This window comes from Drosophila albomicans, chromosome 3 (assembly GCF_009650485.2).
Source record: "Drosophila albomicans strain 15112-1751.03 chromosome 3, ASM965048v2, whole genome shotgun sequence".
Taxonomy (NCBI): Eukaryota; Metazoa; Arthropoda; class Insecta; order Diptera; family Drosophilidae; genus Drosophila; species Drosophila albomicans.
In genome coordinates, this window is record NC_047629.2 from 13091161 (window position 1) to 13111581 (window position 20421).

Sequence of the window (20421 nt, forward strand, 5' to 3'; positions counted from 1 at the left end):
GCAATTCGCACCTAATCCACCCCTCAAACACTACGCCTATCAAGATACTCTTCGTTTACTTCTACCCGCTGTTTCCGTTTTTCCACTTTTCCGAGGGCTGGACGAACAGCAGCTCATTAGAAGTATCTCTCTGTCTGTGTGTGCCTGCCTGCGTTGTCTTTTGGGACTCATTCCTTTTGCGAAAATTGCCAATTTTCGATAGCGTAAAGCATAAGAAAAAAAATAAAAGGAAAAGAAAAAGGAAAAACAAGGAAAAGAATGGCCAAAGGATAAAAGGCAATGGATTTGCAATGATTTTCATTGAATTTCGAACCCAAAAGATGTCAGTCAGGCGAAAAACCGAAGCGAAACCAAACGGAAAACTGAAAACTGAATACCGAATACCGAAGAAGATTCCTCCGAGAGTGTCCCGTAATCTTTTATTTGCTTTTTGTCTTGGGCATTTTTCATTTCTGCTCAGACGCGACAATGAGCAGCGCGACACCACAAAGGGTCGCTCAGCGGGATTAGGGACGTCCAAAAAAAAAGGGACGACCTTCGATGCGATGTGATGTGATGCATTGACCTTGTGACCCCTCGATGGCCAGCTGGTCGATTGGCCAGCATTGATTGGCATTAACTTTTTCCCTGCTAAGAATTAAAGTAAGCCAATTTTTAAATGTTTACATTGAATATAAATAATTTTATTTATCGATTATTTTCGGTTATGTGGTAGAAAAACGCTTTTTACACTTATATCGTATGTAATGAACTTAATCGACAGCTTAATTACTAACTTATTTCGAATGGAGAAGAGCTTTGTGCCATGTGCTTTCAAAGCTCTTCAATTTATTATCATTTTACGTATTTACGTGCTACAGCTGGAGCTTTCATTGCAATGCAATTTTCATGTGCTTAGCAGTTGTTTGAATTTAAAAATTACATTGTTGGTATACAAATACTTAAGCATATTGATTCTGAATCGTTGTCTTCATATATCGACTATGTATATAAAATATCTATGAATATTTTTTGTGTATAATTTAATAATACATTTATATGTACAGCTTTTGAATGCCTTAATTTTTGTGTTAAAGTTTTTTGTACAAAACGAGAAAAACGAGTAACGAAGCAGAACGAACAAAAAGAAGGTCTTTAAATATTAATTAGTGCCTTTAGAGCACGGCCTTCGCTTTGAAGCCGCGACGCATTCACTTCGCTAAGCTTAAGGGTGGCTCGGGTTGATAACAACTGGTGGGTGGTTGCTTTGTTGGTTGTTTGGGTGCCGCACTTCACTTGCTCTTGGCCAGGGGCAGTCCATTTGTCGTGGCAGCCGCCTGTGGCCTCGGACTCGCATTGTTTTTGGTCAACGCGCCCGGAGTGGCGGCTGGCGTCAGTTTGCCACCGGCTAGCGGCGAGGTCTTTGGACTTGCGGCCACTGCGACGGGGGCAACGGGGCCACCGGGACTAGGCAGCGTGACGGTGGGCAGCATGGGCATCACGGGTTTGTGTTCCCCACCCGACGCTTCGCCTCCGGCCGCTGCACTCTTCAGCTTCTGCAGATAATCGTTGAAGACCTCGTTGCCGGCGCGTTGAATACGCGACAGTTGCTCCATGAACATCGCCTGCTGATAGTTGTACATGGGCGAAGATGCCAAGTTGTACAGCTGTGCCACCTGCGCCTGAGCTTGAGCCTGGGCTTGGGCCTGAGCCTGAGCTTGTGCCTGCGCCTGAGCTTGTGCTTGAGCCACCTGGGCGCGCATTAGATTCTCCTTGAGGAAGTTGCTCAGGTCCAGCTGATTGGCCGCAGCGGCGACAGCGGCACTCGAGGCAATGCTCAGCGGTGCCGAGAGATGCGGATGCGGGGCTGGCGGACCCATTTTTGAGCTCGGCACAACTGATTGCGGTGGCGGTGTTGGCTGCTTGTTGCTGTTGTTCGCCTGCTTCTTGCCACCTGGCGACACTTTGGGAGGTGAAGTCATCTTAGACAGCGCCTGATTGCCATTGCTGAGCTTGGCGGCTGTTCCATTACCTCCGGTGGGGGACTTTTTGCTAGCGGGCACCTTCTTGCTGGCTGCCAGATTGGGCGCAAAGTTGTAGGCGGGAGGCAACACGTTGGGTAGCTTCGGTGCCAGTTCATTGGCGGCATTCTGACGCGGCAGGATGGGACGAAACTTTTTGGCTGCGGGATCACCGAGTGCGCCAGCAGCTTGTCCAACTCCCGCACCAGCTTGAGCTGATTTCGGTGACTTGTTCTCGCTGGAGTTGGGCGAGTGGCTGCCTTGAGCGACACCCGCGCTGCGTTTCTCCGGACTGGGCGTTTTCTTGTCCGCCTGCTGTGGCTGCAACACGGGTTTCAACGGCGGATTAACTGGCGCACCAGCACCGGGCGACGTCTTGGGCGGCGTGATGACACGTGGCACAGCAGCAGCAGCAGCTGCGACAGCTGTTGGTAATTGCTGTGGCGGTGTCATACGTGCCAATAAATGCTGTGGCGATGGTATCGTCTTGCTGGGCGGTGCTGGCAGCTTAACGGGCTTTCCCATCTCCTGTTTCGCTTCGGCAGCGGGCGCTGGCTGATCGGGCAGCTTAACAATCTCAATGTAATTGTTCACCGGACTCTTGTGCTTGGAGTGCACACCACTGTTGGGTGACGAGGCATCGCCATTGTCACGTGAAATCGTGATGGACAGCGAGGAGGGAATATTGATGTTGCACGAGTTGAGGAGCGACTTTACCTTCACCTGTTGCTTCTCGGGCGCATCTTCGCCACCGCAAGGACTTGCACTACGTTGCTGTTGCTGCTGCGTTGGCTTGGCAGGATTTATGTTCTGATCCGATTTGGTGGGGGGTGAGGGGAAAAGACCTCCGCCACCGCCGCCAACCGATGCTGAGCCATTCAGCATGCTCTGCAGATAGTTGCTGGCATTCGACGCTGCTGTTGTGGAGCTTGGCTTGGGCGTGTACTTGTAGGTGGGCATCGTGGGTATGTTGTAGTTGGGCACGTACTGCGGCGAGCTGGGCGAATAGATGGGCGAGTTGGGCGTGTACATGGGCGTGCGGCAACCCGGTGGCGCCTCTTTGCCCTTCGACTTGCTGGCATTGAACAGCGCTAGATTCAAATAGTTGTTTGACTTGTTGTTGTTGTTGCCGTTGTGCGTCGAGTTGTTGTTGCTGCTGTGATTGTTGTTGTTGTGGTTGCTGTTGCTGTTGGTCTTGGCTGCATTGGGAGCTGTTGGGGGCAACGCTGGGGGACCCATCTTGTGTTCCTGCGACATCTTCGGACCGTAGACATGAGGTTTCGGTTGCGAGGTTGCGCCGCCACCAATGCTCTTGATCTCGGTGCCCGCATCCTTCAGGAGTCGATTCACATCGCTGGGAATGTTGGCAAACGGATTGGGACGCGCTGCCTTTGGCAGAATGGGCTGATAGCGTTTGGCAATCGGCGTTCGATTACCCGGAGCTGCCATCTGTAGTCCCTGATGATGCAACGGCGCTGGCGGCGTGAACTGTGGCAACACTGGCGACTGTTGCTGCTGTTGTTGCGCCTTGTGGCGTGCCGCAGCAATCGGAGCCTTGGCGGTTGGTGGCGGCATCAGCGGTTTGTCGGCAGCTGGCGAAGGTGAATTACCAGCTGGCATGGGCAGGCGTATCTTAAAGTCCTCGCGAGGCAGTGGCGGGGAAAGTTTTGGCTTCTTCGAGACCGCCTTGATGGGCTCTTTGCTCTTGCGCTTCGAGGAGGCTATCGACTTGGGTGGCATCGCACTAGGCGGCTTCATGAGCATGCTGTCGTCCAGGTGACTCTTTGACTTGTTGTTGTTGTTGCTGGCGGGTTGTGCTCCGTTGTTGCCATTGAGTGTGGCGCTCTTTTCGGGAGATTCCACTTTGACTTTGATGGGTGTCAAAGCAAACGATTTGAGGAACTCCGACTTGGGATCCTCGACACAGGCGCCGCTCGTAACTCGCGGACTGAGCACAGTTCCCATGCCATTGGGACTGAGAATGCGCTCGGTGCGGATGGTCAGAGGAGGCACTGTCAGTGGACTGGGACTCTTGCGTTTGCGTTCGCTGCTCGAGGACTTCGGGCTGCCGTCCTTGTCCTTTTTGCTCTTGGAACGGGATTCCTTTTCGGGTTTTAGCGGCTTGACAATCTCTTTGCGATCCGGATCGGACATGTTGATGATGGTCACGCTGTTCTGCTTGGACAGATCGATCTTTAGCTTGATGTTGGGCTCCTCCTTGTTGGCCGTGGGCGAGGGCAAACTCTTGGCGCTGCTCTTTGTGGTAGGGGAATGATGCGTTTTCTCGTGCTTCTCCAGCACATTGCGATTGATGACCAGCTTAAGGGAAGGTTCTGTGGGGGAACTCAGCTTGGGTGTCACACGGAATTCCTCCTGAGGCTGCGATGGCATTGAGGGTTGTTCCAACTTAATGCGCGGAGCTGGTGGCGAAGGAGCTTTGATGGCGGGTAGAATGGGAGCGGGAGTTGCTGCGGGAGTTACTGGCGCTGCTTCCTGCTTCAGTGGCACTGCAGGCAACGGGGCAGCAACTGAAGCAACAACTGAAGCTGCAACTGGAGCTGGAGCTGCTGCAACTTGGGGTTTCATGGGTGGCTGTGGCTTAACCAAAGGTTGCGGTGATTCGTAAACGCGGAAATAGAAGCGCATCGGTGCATCCCGCTTCCACGTGTAAATGTAAGCGATATCCATGAGCGTGTAATAGTCCAACAGCACAATTGTCTTCACCTTGTACATGAGATCAATGCTGAAGCGTTGCGGATCAATCTCGAACTTGTCGTAGACGAACTTCTTCAGGTGACTCACTCGACACATCGCCGGACACTGCAAATAACGTGGACGGAGCGTGTCCCCGAATTCCAATTCGGATTCGGCATTCAATTCGCTGAAAGTAAAGAAAGAAATTGAACATTAAAAGTTGTTACAATCCAAGTTTTTTCCTCCATTTTTACAACTTATTCAAAAGCTTGAAAAACTCTTCATATTGTGCACACCAAATTTCCAATTAAACCGGTTTTTACATGCATTTGACATCATTCATAGAGGTTTCCCTGTTCATTTGAATATTTTACAACCCTCTTTGGCTTATGGGAAAAATCATAATTTATGCGTTTAACAACCAACCAGATTTTACCATGGCTTAATGCCAGCTTCCTTTTAAAGTCTATTTTAGCTTTGCTTTCAATTGAATTTGGTTTTAGAGTGTTTCATAAATTTCCGTAATTTTAACCCCTCCGCTTCCGTCCTTTATGATTTCGATTTTAACTGGCATTTCGAATTTTTTGGGAATATTTACTGATATTTTTTAATATATAACAAATTTCAGAGAGAACTTACTCTTCTAACCCTTAAAAATTGATAGAGTATTATTGTTCTTTAATAATTTCCCTAAGTTGCTTCCCTATGTATGTATGTTTTTTTATGATAAATCGCTCTTTAATTTTCTACCTATTATTTAATTTGTTTTCTCTTTTGATACTTGTATGTCCTTTTATCATGATGTATTGTTTTTTATTATTATTTTTATTATTTATTTATTTATATTATTTATATAACAAATTTCAGAGAGAACTTGCTCTTCTAACCCTTAAAAATTGATAAAGTATTATTGTTCTATAATAATTTCCCTATGTTCTTTCCCTATGTATGTTTTTTTTATGATAAATCGCTCTTTAATTTTCTACCTATTATTTAATTTGTTTTCTCTTTTGATATTTGTATGTCATTTTATCATGATGTATTGTTTTTTATTATTATTTTTATTATTTATACTTTTTATATTATATTATTATTATTATTGGGCATATTAACTGATGTTCTAGTATATATAATCAATTTCAGATGAAACTTATTCTTTAACCCTTAAATATTCTATCATTCTTCTTCTTCTTTAATAATTTCCCTATGTTCTTTCCCTATGTATCTTTTTTCTATGATAAATCGCTCATTAATTTTTACCCTTTATTTAATTTGTTTTCTCTTTTGATTTTTTTATGTCTTATTATCATTATGTATTGCTCATTATTATTATTATTTTTTTTATACTTTTTATATTATATTATTATTCTTTTTATTATTTTTTGTACTTTATATATTATATTACATTTATTTTTATTATTATTTAGATTTTTTATATTATATTATTATTATTTTTATTATTTTGTATACTTTTTACATTACATTATTATTATTGTTTCTTATTATTACTTTTCCTAACTTTGCTGTACTTAATTTCTAGTAAATTCTTCAAAGATTCATAGAGACTTACCCAAGTTCGGCAAATTCAAGCGACAGCGACATATCATCGGAGGGACTGAAGATTAGATGCTCGGTGTCATCGCCACGCTGTTCGGGCGTGGCCAAGGCCGCCTCCTGTGGACGATCCTTGTAGAAGGCGCGTTTGCGCATTAGCTCCCGTTCGTAGAGACCTGGCACGAGTTTATACACAATAGCCTGCAATGTGGTATCCGATCTAGAGAAGAAAGAGAGAAAAATAAAGAGAGAGAGATCGGTTAGTTGAGGTGTTGCATAATACGCTCTAGCCTGAGGGAGACGTATAAAACATGAGACAAGAGACATGTGTGTGCTCAGTGAAATGGAAAAGACACACACACAGACATAGGGAGACGGCTGCGTCATTGTCTTGAGCATGGTTTTTTTGTTGTTGTGTGTAGTACTGGAAAGCGGGAAAATTAGTCAAAATAAGAAGTCAGCAGCTAGAAGGGACAGTCACTTCCTTGGCGCGGAAATGAGCGCACAACGACCCACAAAAGACACACACACACACAGTACACGCACACACACACACTACACACACACATTGGGTGTAGAAAAAAAGTACAAATTAGACGGCAGATGCAATTGCTTGAATGGCACGCAACAAACGCCAAAGACAGCAACAACAACAGCAGCAACAACAACAACCACAGCAACAACATTTAATGTGTGGCATGCGCTGAGCTGTTGCTGCCCCTTAAATTTAGTGGTTGCTTTGCTGTTCGCTGTTCGTTGTACAGGAACTCGCATTAAGTCGCATTTCACAGAAATTTACAGACGCAGCCGCCTCGCTTCAATCATTTCGAAGAGAATTGAAAAGAATTGAACAGAGAGAACAAAAGAAAAGAAAAGCAAAAGGAATAGCGAAAAATAAAAAGAAGTCGCGCAGATGAGAAAGATGAAGGAGGCAGCAAGCGAGCGAGACATCAATTTCCTACCCAACAACAACAGCAAACGAAAGAGTTCAGAGCAGAAAAACATTTTTTAAAGCATTTCAATCATTGTGATGATCTTGATTGGATTAAAATTTCGCATGCTCTTCAAGCAAAGTTATCATATTTACAATCTCTTATAAACATCTAGACCGAAGTGCAGTCTTACAAAGCAAAACAAAGACGAAATGCATTGAATAACATAAATAAATTAAGACTTTTTGTAATCACAATTTCAACATTTTTGAAAAATACCTTTGAAAATGTTTTAGTTGATGTTTTTACAAAACTAAATTTTAAATGTATGATTTAATTGTGGAAATTACTATTAGAAAACAAGACGAATCATTAAAAATAGAAGAAAAAACGGTAAAGAATTGTTGGATTCACAAAATATGTTGAGAATTCATTTATAAAATATTTTACGCAATTTCCAAATTTGGCAAAAATAGCTTTTAAATGATCGGATTTGCTATTTTTACAATATTAACAAATAAAATATACATTTTACTTATGGAAATTACAATAAAAAGATTATAACAAATCATTAAAATAACAAAATAACGAGTGCAACAAAAGAAAGTAAATTATTGCTGGATTCAAGCAATTTGTTGATTTAATTTACAAAATATTTTACACAATTTCCAAACTTTTTCAAGTTTCTCAAAGTATCTCAATTCTTGTTGTTTCTACAAAATTTTAAATTAAAATGCATAGTTTAGTTGTAGAAAATGACATACAATGTTTAATATTATATTTCGAACAAAAATGTATTTTCTCAATGAAACTCAAATTTAAAAGTGAAAATCGGTATTCGGCAAATATTTCATTAAAATTAAAATGAAATAACATGTTTGACTTATTGGAAATGATTTTAAAACATTAATATCTCATGAAATATGACATTTCACTTATGGAAAATGGCATTAAAACATGATTATCTCAACAAAATTGAATTTACTAAAAGAAAATCACTTTGCAGTAAATACTTTTAAGTAAAATTAAAGAGCTGAGGCTCGTTTTCAACAATTATTGTCACTTTCAAAGCTCTTTTTGCAGCCGTAATTGGCAGCACAACAAATTGTTAATATTTGTATAGAAGCTTAGCGAAATTGAATCACAAATGGACAGACGGCATCATTTAAGAGAAGTTTAGATTAAAGCAAAGCAATGTCAGAGGTTGAATGAACCCAACGTTATTTTCGTCGAATTGGTTCTGTGATTGTTTCCCCCCTCACGTTAGAGTAGAGTTTCCTAGTTATCTCAGTGCCCAACCCTCGGTGGTTTGGGGAAAACTGTTAACTTTAGCAAGTTTAGTTGGGATAGATTTTTGGCAGGACTTCGACGTCCGTGTGCGCAGTGAAGCAGCCGCAGAAGTTTCACAGTGTGGTAATTGTGGTTAGGCAGAAGGCTGAAAACTTGGCTAAATGTTTGGGGGCATCAATTGCGAGAGGAGACTGGGGATTGAGAAGGGAGAAACGCACCTTGAATTGAAGTTGGATGCTGACGTCTGTGGTGAACTTTATTTGATGCCTGCCAAATATTTGGCCACTTTTTTTATGTTCGTGTGTCTCCCAAACTTTTGTGGCCCTGCCTATCCGGGTGTTACGCTGTTTTGCTGTCTATTTATCTGACGCACGTCTCTAATGAAAAACACGTTCGTGACGAGCGAACGAATGAACGAACGAGCAAAGACGAATCAATTTAAGGTACAGCTTTAATGGCACTTGCAGCACTTTTAGCTCAGCGACACAGCAACCACCCGCTGCCAGGGTTGCCACCCCCTGCTGTCGTGCTATTATACAAATCGTTAGACCCACACCACGTCCAAATTGTTGATGCTGCTGCGAGTCAGGTTGTAATCTCGTTGGCTGCACACAAAAAGATAATGAATCCGACTACAAATTCAGTGATAGCTAGCTAAGGCAAAAGAGAGTCAGACACACAACAGGCGACCTGCAATGAATGAACCTTTTTCGTGGGGGGCCAAAGCTAAAGCCGCGAGGGCAATTGGTGTGAAGTCAGCAGAAGAACTATGCGAAGTGCGACGAGAGAGAGACAAGTGCTTTTTGTACGTGGCAGACAGACACAAGAGTCGAGTTGAATTCCCGGTCTCGTCTCCAATTAAATTTATTGCAAAAGTTTATTGTTAAAACCCAAAAAAACAAGAAGGAAACCGAAAATTGTTAACAAAAGACGAGACAGCACTCTGTTTATTTATTCATTTTCTTTTATGACCGATTTTCGTTGCATAAAAAAAAGAGAACTCAAAACTGGACTTGTCGCCGGCCATGTTTTAATATCTCATTGATAAAGAAAACAAAAAAAAAACAACGAAACAACGAAATAAAAACGGAAACTTTGCAAACGCAGTTCCAAGAAAAGCAAATCGAAAAACGCCAGAGATAATTAACGGGCGGGTCTTGTGCTCAGTTTCGCCGACGGCAATCAGCAAACCGGCAACCAGCAACCGGCAACTGACAACAGCAGCAGCAGCAGCTGGAAACACTTCACAAAAGCCAGGCACACACACACACACACTTACACACACAGAGAGACAATCAGAGACCCTTTTGCTGAGAGTGTCTCACCTTTTGTGGGTAGAGAGTTTTTTGGACATCGCGACTCGCTGAAATTTAAGCGAACACAACTTGGCAAATGCATAAAAGACAGCAGCAACAACAACTTTGGAAGCAGCCAAAAATGGAAGTTCCCGCTTTGGACACAAGTTAACTTGTTTGCTTACTTGTGTTGGGCTAAAAAGGGTCGTCAACTGTCGTCTTTGGTTGAAAGTGTCAATTGGCCAGCTTGTCAACATCAAAACAGTTTCAATATGCTTAATGTTTATGCGCATTTTAAAGTGTCATACGAAATGCATGGAAGTGGAACTTGCGAGTGAAACAAAATATTTACTTAGTTCGAAATGAAGTCACTTGCTTTGAAGCCGCCAGACAAACTCTTCTTTTTAAAAGCATATTTATGAATACTAATAAGAAAGAATTGCTAGGAACAAACACCGTCTTGTATAAACACATTTAATTATTTTTGGAATTGAAACTTTCAATTAAAATATGTAAATTTAGCAAACAAAAAATTAGAATTGAGATGACCAAGAGCTAAAGAAATTTAAACAGATTCCTGAATTGGAATGAAACATTCAGTAGAAATATGTAAATTTTACAACAACCAACTGATAAAGCAATGTGACTCGCTAGAAGAATTAAGAAATGACAGTCGGGAACGTTTGGAATGAAACACTTAGTGAAATTTTTTAAAATGTACAACAAACTAATGTAGAACTAAGATGATAAAACAAAGTGACTTGCTGGAGGAATTTGGGAATGAAACAGGCTCTTCAATAAATGGATATCTGAAGCCAGGAACGTTTGGAATGAAACACTTAATAAAATTACTTAAATTTTACAACACACTATTGTAGAATTCAGATGATAAAGCAATGTGCTTTCTGAAGGAATTTGGTAATGAAACATTCGCTTTAATAAATAACTATCTGAAGTCAGGAACGTTTGGAATGAAACACTTAGTCAAATTATATACATTTTACAACAAACTAATGTAGAACTATACTGACTAAGTAATGTAATTTATAAATTACAGGCAGGAACGTTTGGAATGAAACACCACATTTAATTAACAAGCGGCACAAGCCTAATTGCAAGTTTGTACAATAACTTACAATTAACTAACCTCTGTTCTAAGCAAGCCATAGCACTTACTTCACACATTCCATAGCAACGTGGAATGGAACACTTTATTTAGCCAAGCAAGAGAATTATCTCCGCACAACAAGTTTATGTAACAACTTTGCATCAATTGATAGACAAGTTGTCAGGGAAAATGATGCGTAACAAAAAATTAGAATTGAGATGACCAAGAGCTAAAGAAATTTAAACAGATTCCTGAATTGGAATGAAACATTCAGTAGAAATATGTAAATTTTACAACAACCAACTGATAAAGCAATGTGACTCGCTAGAAGAATTAAGAAATGACAGTCGGGAACGTTTGGAATGAAACACTTAGTGAAATTTTTTAAAATGTACAACAAACTAATGTAGAATTAAGATGATAAAACAAAGTGACTTGCTGGAGGAATTTGGGAATGAAACAGGCTCTTCAATAAATGGATATCTGAAGCCAGGAACGTTTGGAATGAAACACTTAATAAAATTACTTAAATTTTACAACACACTATTGTAGAATTCAGATGATAAAGCAATGTGCTTTCTGAAGGAATTTGGTAATGAAACATTCGCTTTAATAAATAACTATCTGAAGTCAGGAACGTTTGGAATGAAACACTTAGTCAAATTATATACATTTTACAACAAACTAATGTAGAACTATACTGACTAAGTAATGTAATTTATAAATTACAGGCAGGAACGTTTGGAATGAAACACCACATTTAATTAACAAGCGGCACAAGCCTAATTGCAAGTTTGTACAATAACTTACAATTAACTAACCTCTGTTCTAAGCAAGCCATGCCACTTACTTCACACATTCCATAGCAACGTGGAATGGAACACTTTATTTAGCCAAGCAAGAGAATTATCTCCGCACAACAAGTTTATGTAACAACTTTGCATCAATTGATAGACAAGTTGTCAGGGAAAATGATGCGTAACCGTATGAGGGGCGTTTTTTTTTTTCGTCATTCACTCAACTGACAAATGACAAGGAATCCTCATCTCAAGTCCTCAAGTGCTCCACAGTGTCTAATATCAAATCCTAATTGCAGTTGTCAGTGACAGTCTTTCCTTGACTTGAGCTGTCGCTCCATCTGTGACCCTCTTTTACGTTTTTCTACTCGAATATTTGCGATTTACTTACTTGATGTTCGGCTTGGCGTTGTTGATGACCATCTCGCAGCGTGGACAATAGCGCTCCTTCCGCAGGTGATTGATGAGGCAACTGTGGCAAACTGCAAACGATAAAGAGATTGCGAAATTCGGTTATAAAATGTGCAAATACCTTTTAGGAAAAACGTATCGATAGAGAGAGGAGACGTAGCTCAGATTTGTATACAACTTGTGTGTTCTTTTCTTTTTTGTTTACCCCTTTTTGCCACCTCACAAATTGATATGATTCAAATTTATGTAAAACCCTGAAAAATAATTCCCCAAGCGAAACGCACGCCAATCCCAAAACTCATACAGACTCTCTTTTACAAATGCAACAACAGGGCTTATTCCTCCGCCCTCTGACTTTCCGCAAAAGCGAAATAACAGCAACCAGGGAAAGGGAGAAAAAGAGAGACATTGAATTCAGAGCAGAAACCACCCACGGGCCAAAACGAAAATGCTCCAAAAACACGAGAAGAAGAAGGAAAAAGTTGTTTTGACTTTAATGTCAATGCCAGTGTCTGGTTGCTGTCCCGTCCTGTGCAACTGTCAAGCCAGGCGACAGGAACATGGACGGACTCCGCAACGGGCAACGGCAACGGGCAACGGCAACGGGCAACCCAGACTAGACTCAGAGCCGGGATACGCCGGGGGGAATCACATTCGGTTCGCCTGTTACGCTTGTCTGTCAGGAAAGCAGAGAAAAAAAAATACAAAAAAAAAGGAAGGGAGAGGAAAGCAGGGCAAAACAGGGAGCAGGGACCAGGGACAACATCCCGAGCGCAGAACCAACTGGAGCGTATGCTGGGTGTGTGGTTGGCTGCTTGGTTGGGTGGTTTGGGTTGCTAGAGGGGGTGACGGAGTAGTGGCCTGGTGGGATGCTGTGATGTTGGATGATGGGCGAGCTGTTGGCCAAATGGCCTCGAGTATGCAACAAAGTACGCAACTGAACCGAATCCAACAGCTGTTGCTGCCATCCATTTACGAGTTCTGCTGACGCCATCAACTCTCCGCTCTCCCTCTCGCTCTTTTTCTCGTTCCAATTCCAATTCACGATTTACAGATGAACGACTACAACTCCCAGGCGGACTCTGGCCAGGATTGGAGCATGGGAACAAGTGATATGTCGGTCTGACAACAGATTTAAATGAGGCTCGAACCAAATGAATGTCATCGACACATTGCTTTCCAGATTTACTCGAATCGACTCGACTCCAACTGCCCCATTTCAGCTAATGGCGGCGTCTATTACTCTATGCGTCCGTCTTTCCGTCTTCCTCTCTTTCTCTGTCTGTCTGACGCCTGGGGCTGTGATTAGCCATCACAATCGATTGGAAATGCTCTCTAATTTGCGAATTGGCCACAGAATCAAAGGAAAGCTTTGACTAATTGCTGATTTCTAGTGGTTTTTCCTCCATTCAAACCAACTGTCAACAGCAGCAATGTGGCAAAATGTCGCAAATGAAAAGCTCAAGTGTTCAAATTGCATTTTTCTTTAGCCATTATTTATTATAAATTAATTGAAGTGTGGGATAAAATACCATTTTAAAGAAAAACTTCACGTACTCGCGATTTATGGCTTTTTTCAAACTTGCAGCAATCTGGCAACCCTAACGAGGTTTTTCATGCCGCATTAAGTTGGCTGCGCCTGCAGAGACTTACAGATTTTGTATTTTATGCTGTGTGCTAAAAACTAAACGAAATACACCGGAAATTGAAGTAGCGAATTTCTGTGAAAGCTTCGCAATGTTTTTCAACATTCTAGTTTGGGTTTTCGCTTTTCTCCCATTGCGACTAGAGAGAGAAGAGTGGGGGGGGGGGGGGGGGGATAGAGAGTCGTGGCATGACCAGGAGAGACTTGTTGCAAGTTCGGGTTTGGGTTCGACTTGAAAATGTTGTTTGATTTATGGTTCAGTAGTTATTAACCTGTATCCCCTAGCAGAAACCATTTGTAATTATTTAGTCTGACATATGTATGTACCATATATCTCTTGTCATTCTCTCCCCCCTCCTCCTCAGCGCTAACTGTCGCTGTCTCGCTCTGATGCTGCTCATCTCTGTTCGGTTGATGGGGCATATGCAAAAGGCAAAGGCAAAGGCTCATTAATGTTGGCCATTAACTTATCGCCAGGCAGCATCTGCAGACCAGGCGGAGAAACAGAGAGAGGGAGTGAGGGGCGGTGGCACTTTTGCCAGTTTTCTAATTAGTCGCGAGGCAAGTGCTGAGTGGCAAGTTGGGGAACAACAAAGGGAAAGGGAAAGGCTGTACTTACACGAGTGCAAACATTCCACGATGGTCGTCGCATTGATCAGATACCCCTGGCACAAGTGGCAGATTATATGCGGATTGACGGCAGTTAGAAGCACGGGGCGTGGCGTTGTCATCATCAGCGACGTCGTCGACGTTGTAGTTGTTGCTGCCGGCGCCTCTTCTGCGGTTGTGGGCTCCTCATCCGCTGAGGCGCCACCGTTGCTGCTGCATGCATCCTCCGAGTTGGTTGTCGACCATGCCGATGACGATGTCGATGAACATGACGAGGCTGATGATGAACTGTTGCCCTCGGCTGCCGATGTTGTTGTTGTTGCTGTTGTTGCTGGAGGTGTTGATTCTTTCTTTATGCTTTTTTTCTCCAGCAAAGCCTTTGCTGCTGTTGCTGTTGTTGTAAATGCATTAGTTGCATTTGCAGCAGTTGTTCCGGCTGCTGTTTTTGTTGTGTTTTCACTTTTTACTTTAACGCCGTTTGTCGTCACATTTTGTAGCTGCTTTTGCATTTGCATTTTATCAACATTTGTCGCCTGCTTTTTGCTACTTGTGTTGTTGTTATTATTATTATTTATATTATTGTTGTTGTTGTTGTTGTTATTCACATTGCTGACAAAGCTTTTAGACGACTTCGTTTTAGCCGTCTGCCCATTCGCAGCCGCTGCCAGCGTTGACAATTGCAGCGCAGTCGACGCTGACGTCGCTGCTGGCTTTTGTGTATGCGCCATTGTATTTGGCGTTGTTGTTGCTGCTGCTGGTGTTGCTTTTGTTGTTGTTGTCTTCGACTCTGGCGTCATCATAATAATAATAATAATAATAGTACCTAGCAGTCACAGACGCCGCATTAAATTCGCTTTTATTTCTGCAAAAAACCGAATGAAACAAAGAAAAAATTGTAAACATTAAATATGCAAACGAGAAATGTTAAAACAAGTGAGTATATACGACTAACAGATACCGTGTACTGCAATGTAGAATGATGATACCATAACTTGCAGTATTTTTATTCAAAATACTAAAGATTATTTTGTAAGTGTAATATATGATATTTAAAATAATTTAAAAAAAAAATTCAAATTTGTTATCTCCTAAATCGAAAAATGTTAAAACAAGATCAAGATACCATAACTTGCAGTATTTTTACTAAAAATACTAAAAAATATTTTATAATCTGTAAAGTATGCTAATCATGATAACATAACTTGTAGTATTCTTACTAAAAATACTAAAGATTATTTTATAATTTGGAATGTTTACTAATTTCCATAATTTAACAACTTTGATAGGCAAATTTTGTATCTCCCTAAACGAAAAATGTTAAAGCATGTGCTTGTATAAGACTAGAAGATACCGTGTACTGTAATATGGAAAGAGTTTTACTGAAAATACTAAAGATTATTTTGTAGTCTGCAAAGAATGCTAATTATGATGATAACGTAACTTGTAGTATTTTTACTGAAAAATACGACATTTTATTTTTTTGATCTACAATGTTTACTAATTTCCATAATTTAACAACTGATAGTAAAATTTTGTATCTCCTTACAGTAAACCGTATATACCCTTCAACCATCTCCGTTTATAGGGTATGAATAAGCACCGTTCGGTCCTGCAATTTGTTGGGCATAACACAGCTAAGCTCTACAGAGTGTTAAGCAAATAGCAGCAAAAGCACTGCGCCAATCGAATTCTTTTGTCTGCTTCTCTCGCTCTTGCTCTTCTACAGAGTTTGATCCTGAATTCATACAATATGCAAACACACAAACACACACAATGAATTCAGCTCAAGTTCCGACACACATCTTCAATTTCCACTTGAGAAACTCGAACTCTTTTTGAGGGAACTCACAATGAAAACTCGAAAATTCTGGGAAAAGTCTTTGGCCTTTCAGAAACTGCTGAATTTGGACTTTTTAATTTGTTAGCAGAAAAGCTGATTAAATACACTAAGAGCGCATCATTATAAGTAATTACCATCGTTATGTGATATAACAACATTTACTGGACTTTCTCTAACTCATGTAATATTCATAATTCCATATAATGGGAGTCAATTGAAAGTCAAATTGTTCAGGACCATAACAATAATATTGTATATATGGGGGAGGCTACTAAATAAATACATATAGAGCATATATACACAATCTGTCGATGGTTAATGGATGCTTGAAGCCTGCCCTCCGAAAAGTACCTCAGTATAGTTGCCATGGGAATGTGAACGACTGCGAGACAACACTCTGGGGACTGGCTGAAGTTAGAGATGGAAGTTGGGGGGATGGGATGGGAACCATTGTTTAACAGCCAGATAACTTGGGTTATGTACGCTCGAGCAAATGAAAATGCCGTTGAGAGTGAGGGCTGTGTGTGAATGGAATGTGAAATGTATTTGAAAACATTTTCAAGTTGTTTTTGCATCAACGCGCCAGTAAAAAGTCGACACAAAAAACTTTTACGCAAAACTTTTTAGACCAACGGCAACAACAACAACGAGAACTCTCTCGGTGTCCCTTTCTCTCCATCTACCTATCTCGTTCTCTCACAGCAGAAAATGGAAATATGAATGAATATGAAATGTATGCAGGAGCAAGCGAATAATGCTTTAAAATCCTTTTTACATAAAATTTAAGTGAGGACGCGCACACACACACAATTTGCGAGGCCCCAGCAAACCCAAGCTTAACCCTTTCCCATGCCCAAACGCATTCTGGGCTACGGTGAACAGGGTAAACCGGAGGGTAAAGAAGTAGCGCGCAAATAAAAAAAAAACACATACACACAGTGAGTACGAAACATGAAAAGGATAATAAAAAAAATGAAATGAAAAGAAAAGAAAAAAAAAACAGTGAAGCAAGCAACGGAATTTCACGTGAACAAAGCGCGGCATGCGCGACTGTAGAAATGCGCTACTCGAGGGCCAAAAAGGTAGAAAGAAAGAATGCAGCGTAGCAAAAGTGTAGGGTGAGTGAGAGAGTGACGCGGTTTTTATCTCCAATATCACACACACACACATGCACACGCATAGACTGCCACTGCTTTCATTGAGTAAAAGCAGAGCAAGAAGAAAGAGAGAGATAACGGTGCATTTATATAATTGCAAATATGCTTGGTATTTTGCGCTAGACATACATAAATACATTTACTTAGTATATACCAAAGTATATACTATATACTTTTTCCATGAGAGAGCAATGTTCGTTTTGCCAATCGCAATCTACACTGCGCATAAATCTGTTGCTGCCACTCACTCTGTTGTCGTGCTTTTGTTTTCTTTTTCTTAGATTTCCTGCAAGCACAACTGTTGTTTGTATGTTTTCATGTGTGTGTGTGTGTGTGTGTGTGTGTGTGTGTGTGTGGGAAGAGAGAGGGCCCTTTTCTTTGGGGCCGCGGCAGCGCGCAACAGCTGTGCGCTGTCCACGCCGGCTGTGACAGTGTTGGAAAATCACATAAAAGAGAGCAATTCACCGAAATGCATTCGAAATTGAAATTAAATTTATTCTTGTTGTTATTTGGGTCTCATCTTTCTTTCTTACCTCTCTTTCTCTCTCTTTGGCTGCTGCTAATCCAAGAAAATGCGCGGCATTTTGTGTTGTTGTTATTGTTTTAATCCAATTGCTGCATGTGATAAACGTAATCCAAAACGCGATGCAGTTGTTGTTGTAATCCAAAGTGCAGTTATTGGCATAATTTCACGCACACTTTCACAATTTCAATACACTCTCACACACATGTGTATTCTTCGCTTGGTTTAATTAGATTTTCAACAATTTTTCTCTTTTTGCTTTTCTTTCTTCAGCGCTTCAGCTTCAGTTTCAGCTGTTTGCTTTGCTTCGTTTTATTTTACTCCACTTCTCCTCTACTTCTTCATCATCGCTTTGCTTTTGCCTGCGATGTTTCCCAACAAACACAAACACGAACACATTTCACTCACACACACACACACATGTACAGAAACTCGAGCGCTGCTGCTGCTGTCACTTTTGGTTATTTGCTTTCGTGAGCACCTTTATTGTGTATTATGCTTTGCTTTATGTTTTCTGCACACACACACTCTCGTTCGCTCGCTCACTCGCTCTGCTGACGCTAACGCACGCAGCGACTGCGACGTTTACATAGACGACGCGTTGTGTATATAAAGCGCAGCCTGTTCACTGCTGCTGCTTCTTCTTCTATCGCTGTTGTTGTTGTTTCGGCATTTGTCACACGAGACACAAAGGAAATTTCTAGCATACAAAATATACAATTTGTTGCTCAACTTTTACTTTTCTTTTATACACAATTATTATGTATATGTATTTTATTTAATTTATTGTTTAATTATTACACTTAATCCATGTACTGCGTTACTTAAGTTGTATCACTTCAAAATTCTGGCAAAACAATGCGTGCACATCCGTTCGCTTCAACGTTTCGCGTACAACTGAAGCAAGCGCTGCTCTTGCTGCTTCTGCTACGTCGACGTCTCTGCTTGGGCAAACGACGTTGCTTCTTATTTACTTGCACACACATATATGCACACGCCTATTTACATGGACGGCGGCCAACTGCCTGCCCTCTGCTGCCAGTTTTGTCGTTTTCCTTTTTGACTACTGCGCGCTCAGTGGCTGCCACAATGCCGTCTCTCTCGCACATAAACTCTCACTGGGCGTGCAAATGCTGCGCACTCGCTCTCGCATACATACACACACACACACGCACGCTCGCTCGCTCGGTTCGTTCGACTGCTGCCGCTGTGTTTTATTTGCGTTGGTCTCTCTCGACGCGTTGTGTTTGGCGCGACGGCAACTTGTATTTCTCATTCGCCGCTGACAGACCGAGTAACGAACCGCTCTCGTTCGAAGTTGCTTTTGCACTGAGCGCACATATCATGCGATGTCTGGCGTTTGCCGCCGTTGCCTTTTGGCTCTTTGGCTGTGCCTGCTGTTTCTTTGTTGCTTCTTCGACGCTCTGTCGCTGTCGCTGCCGCAGTTGCTGTTGCTGTTTGCTATCGTTCCATGCATTTGTGTGAAAGGAAGGGCTGTCGGTTGGCTTATGTACCGAAAGTGTAGGAAAGATACATATGGATGTGGATGTATGTATGTTTTTATGTATTTACTTAATTTAATTGGTAAGGGGCGCCCTTCAGCTTTCATGTGTGTATGTGATACATGAGTAAACACCTTTGATCTGTATATAAAGTGAATATATGGTTCGAGTTGCTGATATCGAAGTAAATAAATAAAAACGAGGGTGGCTTCATATATACTCACATGCTACATTTATTGCATATACACATAGGAAGACAAAAAAAGGAAAAAAGGAACTCGTATTAATCCCAGGTGCTTATGTTCAAGGAACGACTCTCCTTGTGTTGTTGCCAGTGTTACCCCTCATAATTTGCAGGATTTATTCGGCTTCTCCTTCTCATGTGTGTCTCAGGTAACAAAAAACCGCCAATTAGACGACTCAGGAAATGTGGAAAGTACATAACGTAATTCTATGCCTCGAATTTGTACATAGAATATTAGAGGGAGAAGCATTTTTTTGTAACGAAAGAAGATAAGGGATTTGCGATTTTATCATTAATAATAAAGAACATAGAAATAATGCTGACGAATTAGTTTGTTTTGAAGATTATGTTAGTCCGTTTAAAATTAATTAATCATAGCATAGCACTAGTAACAACATTTAAGTTTTTCCGGACATTCGAAACACTTATTTCATTAGATAATTCTCAGCAATCCCGAAAATTGAGAACATGAGTATATTCGGGAGAAACAAAGTGATGTCCACAGTATTAGAGAACTGTTTTTATGTTTATTTATTAAAATACTTAAGATTATCATATAAAATTTAATGCATGAAATTGAAATTCATTTAATTTTAGTTATTGTCGGACAAAAAACTTGGTATGGTATCGCATAAATGTCTTAATATGATTTAAATTCCCTTCTCATCATTTTCACTAATGTGATATGTAACTTATAAATGAAATGTTAAGTGTGCCGATATCAACAGTTTGATAAATAACAAAAAGACTAAATGTTTAAGGAGATATTCAAGAAATTGGGATAATTTAAAAATTAGAAGATAAACTACATTATATTTAA

At 41.1% G+C, this 20421-nt stretch overlaps 2 protein-coding genes across 2 annotated transcripts; one reads left to right on the top strand and one right to left on the bottom strand.

The window, feature by feature from the left end:
* Window positions 1–688: 688 nt before the first annotated feature.
* On the bottom strand, window positions 689–19173 carry LOC117568669 (polycomb group protein Psc). Its single transcript, XM_034249473.2, has 5 exons — window positions 17866–19173; window positions 14346–15197; window positions 12062–12152; window positions 6265–6468; window positions 689–4881 (listed from the first exon to the last, which is right to left on the bottom strand). Exons 2-5 carry the CDS (start codon window positions 15133–15135, stop codon window positions 1272–1274), a joined length of 4695 nt encoding a protein of 1564 aa, XP_034105364.1. The 5' UTR covers window positions 15136–15197; window positions 17866–19173; the 3' UTR covers window positions 689–1271.
* On the top strand, window positions 12148–13564 carry LOC127565458 (uncharacterized). The gene is made up of 3 exons (XM_052003967.1): window positions 12148–12880; window positions 13136–13201; window positions 13265–13564. The coding sequence occupies exons 1-3, from the start codon at window positions 12530–12532 to the stop codon at window positions 13388–13390; spliced, it is 543 nt and encodes a 180-aa protein (XP_051859927.1). The 5' UTR covers window positions 12148–12529; the 3' UTR covers window positions 13391–13564.
* Window positions 19174–20421: the final 1248 nt, after the last annotated feature.

Excerpts from the sequence above, each read along its gene's own strand:
- LOC127565458 (XM_052003967.1), top strand. The coding sequence starts at position 12,530 with ATGCTCCAAAAACACGAGAAGAAGAAGGAAAAAGTTGTTTTGACTTTA. Across the intron at positions 12,881-13,135 it reads CCAACTGGAGCGTATGCTGG|ATGAACGACTACAACTCCCA; the intron begins GTGTGTGGTTGG and ends CACGATTTACAG. Across the intron at positions 13,202-13,264 it reads TGGGAACAAGTGATATGTCG|ATTTACTCGAATCGACTCGA; the intron begins GTCTGACAACAG and ends ATTGCTTTCCAG.
- LOC117568669 (XM_034249473.2), bottom strand. The coding sequence starts at position 15,135 with ATGATGACGCCAGAGTCGAAGACAACAACAACAAAAGCAACACCAGCA. Across the intron at positions 12,153-14,345 it reads CGTGGAATGTTTGCACTCGT|TTTGCCACAGTTGCCTCATC; the intron begins GTAAGTACAGCC and ends TATCGTTTGCAG. Across the intron at positions 6,469-12,061 it reads AACGCCAAGCCGAACATCAA|ATCGGATACCACATTGCAGG; the intron begins GTAAGTAAATCG and ends TTTCTTCTCTAG.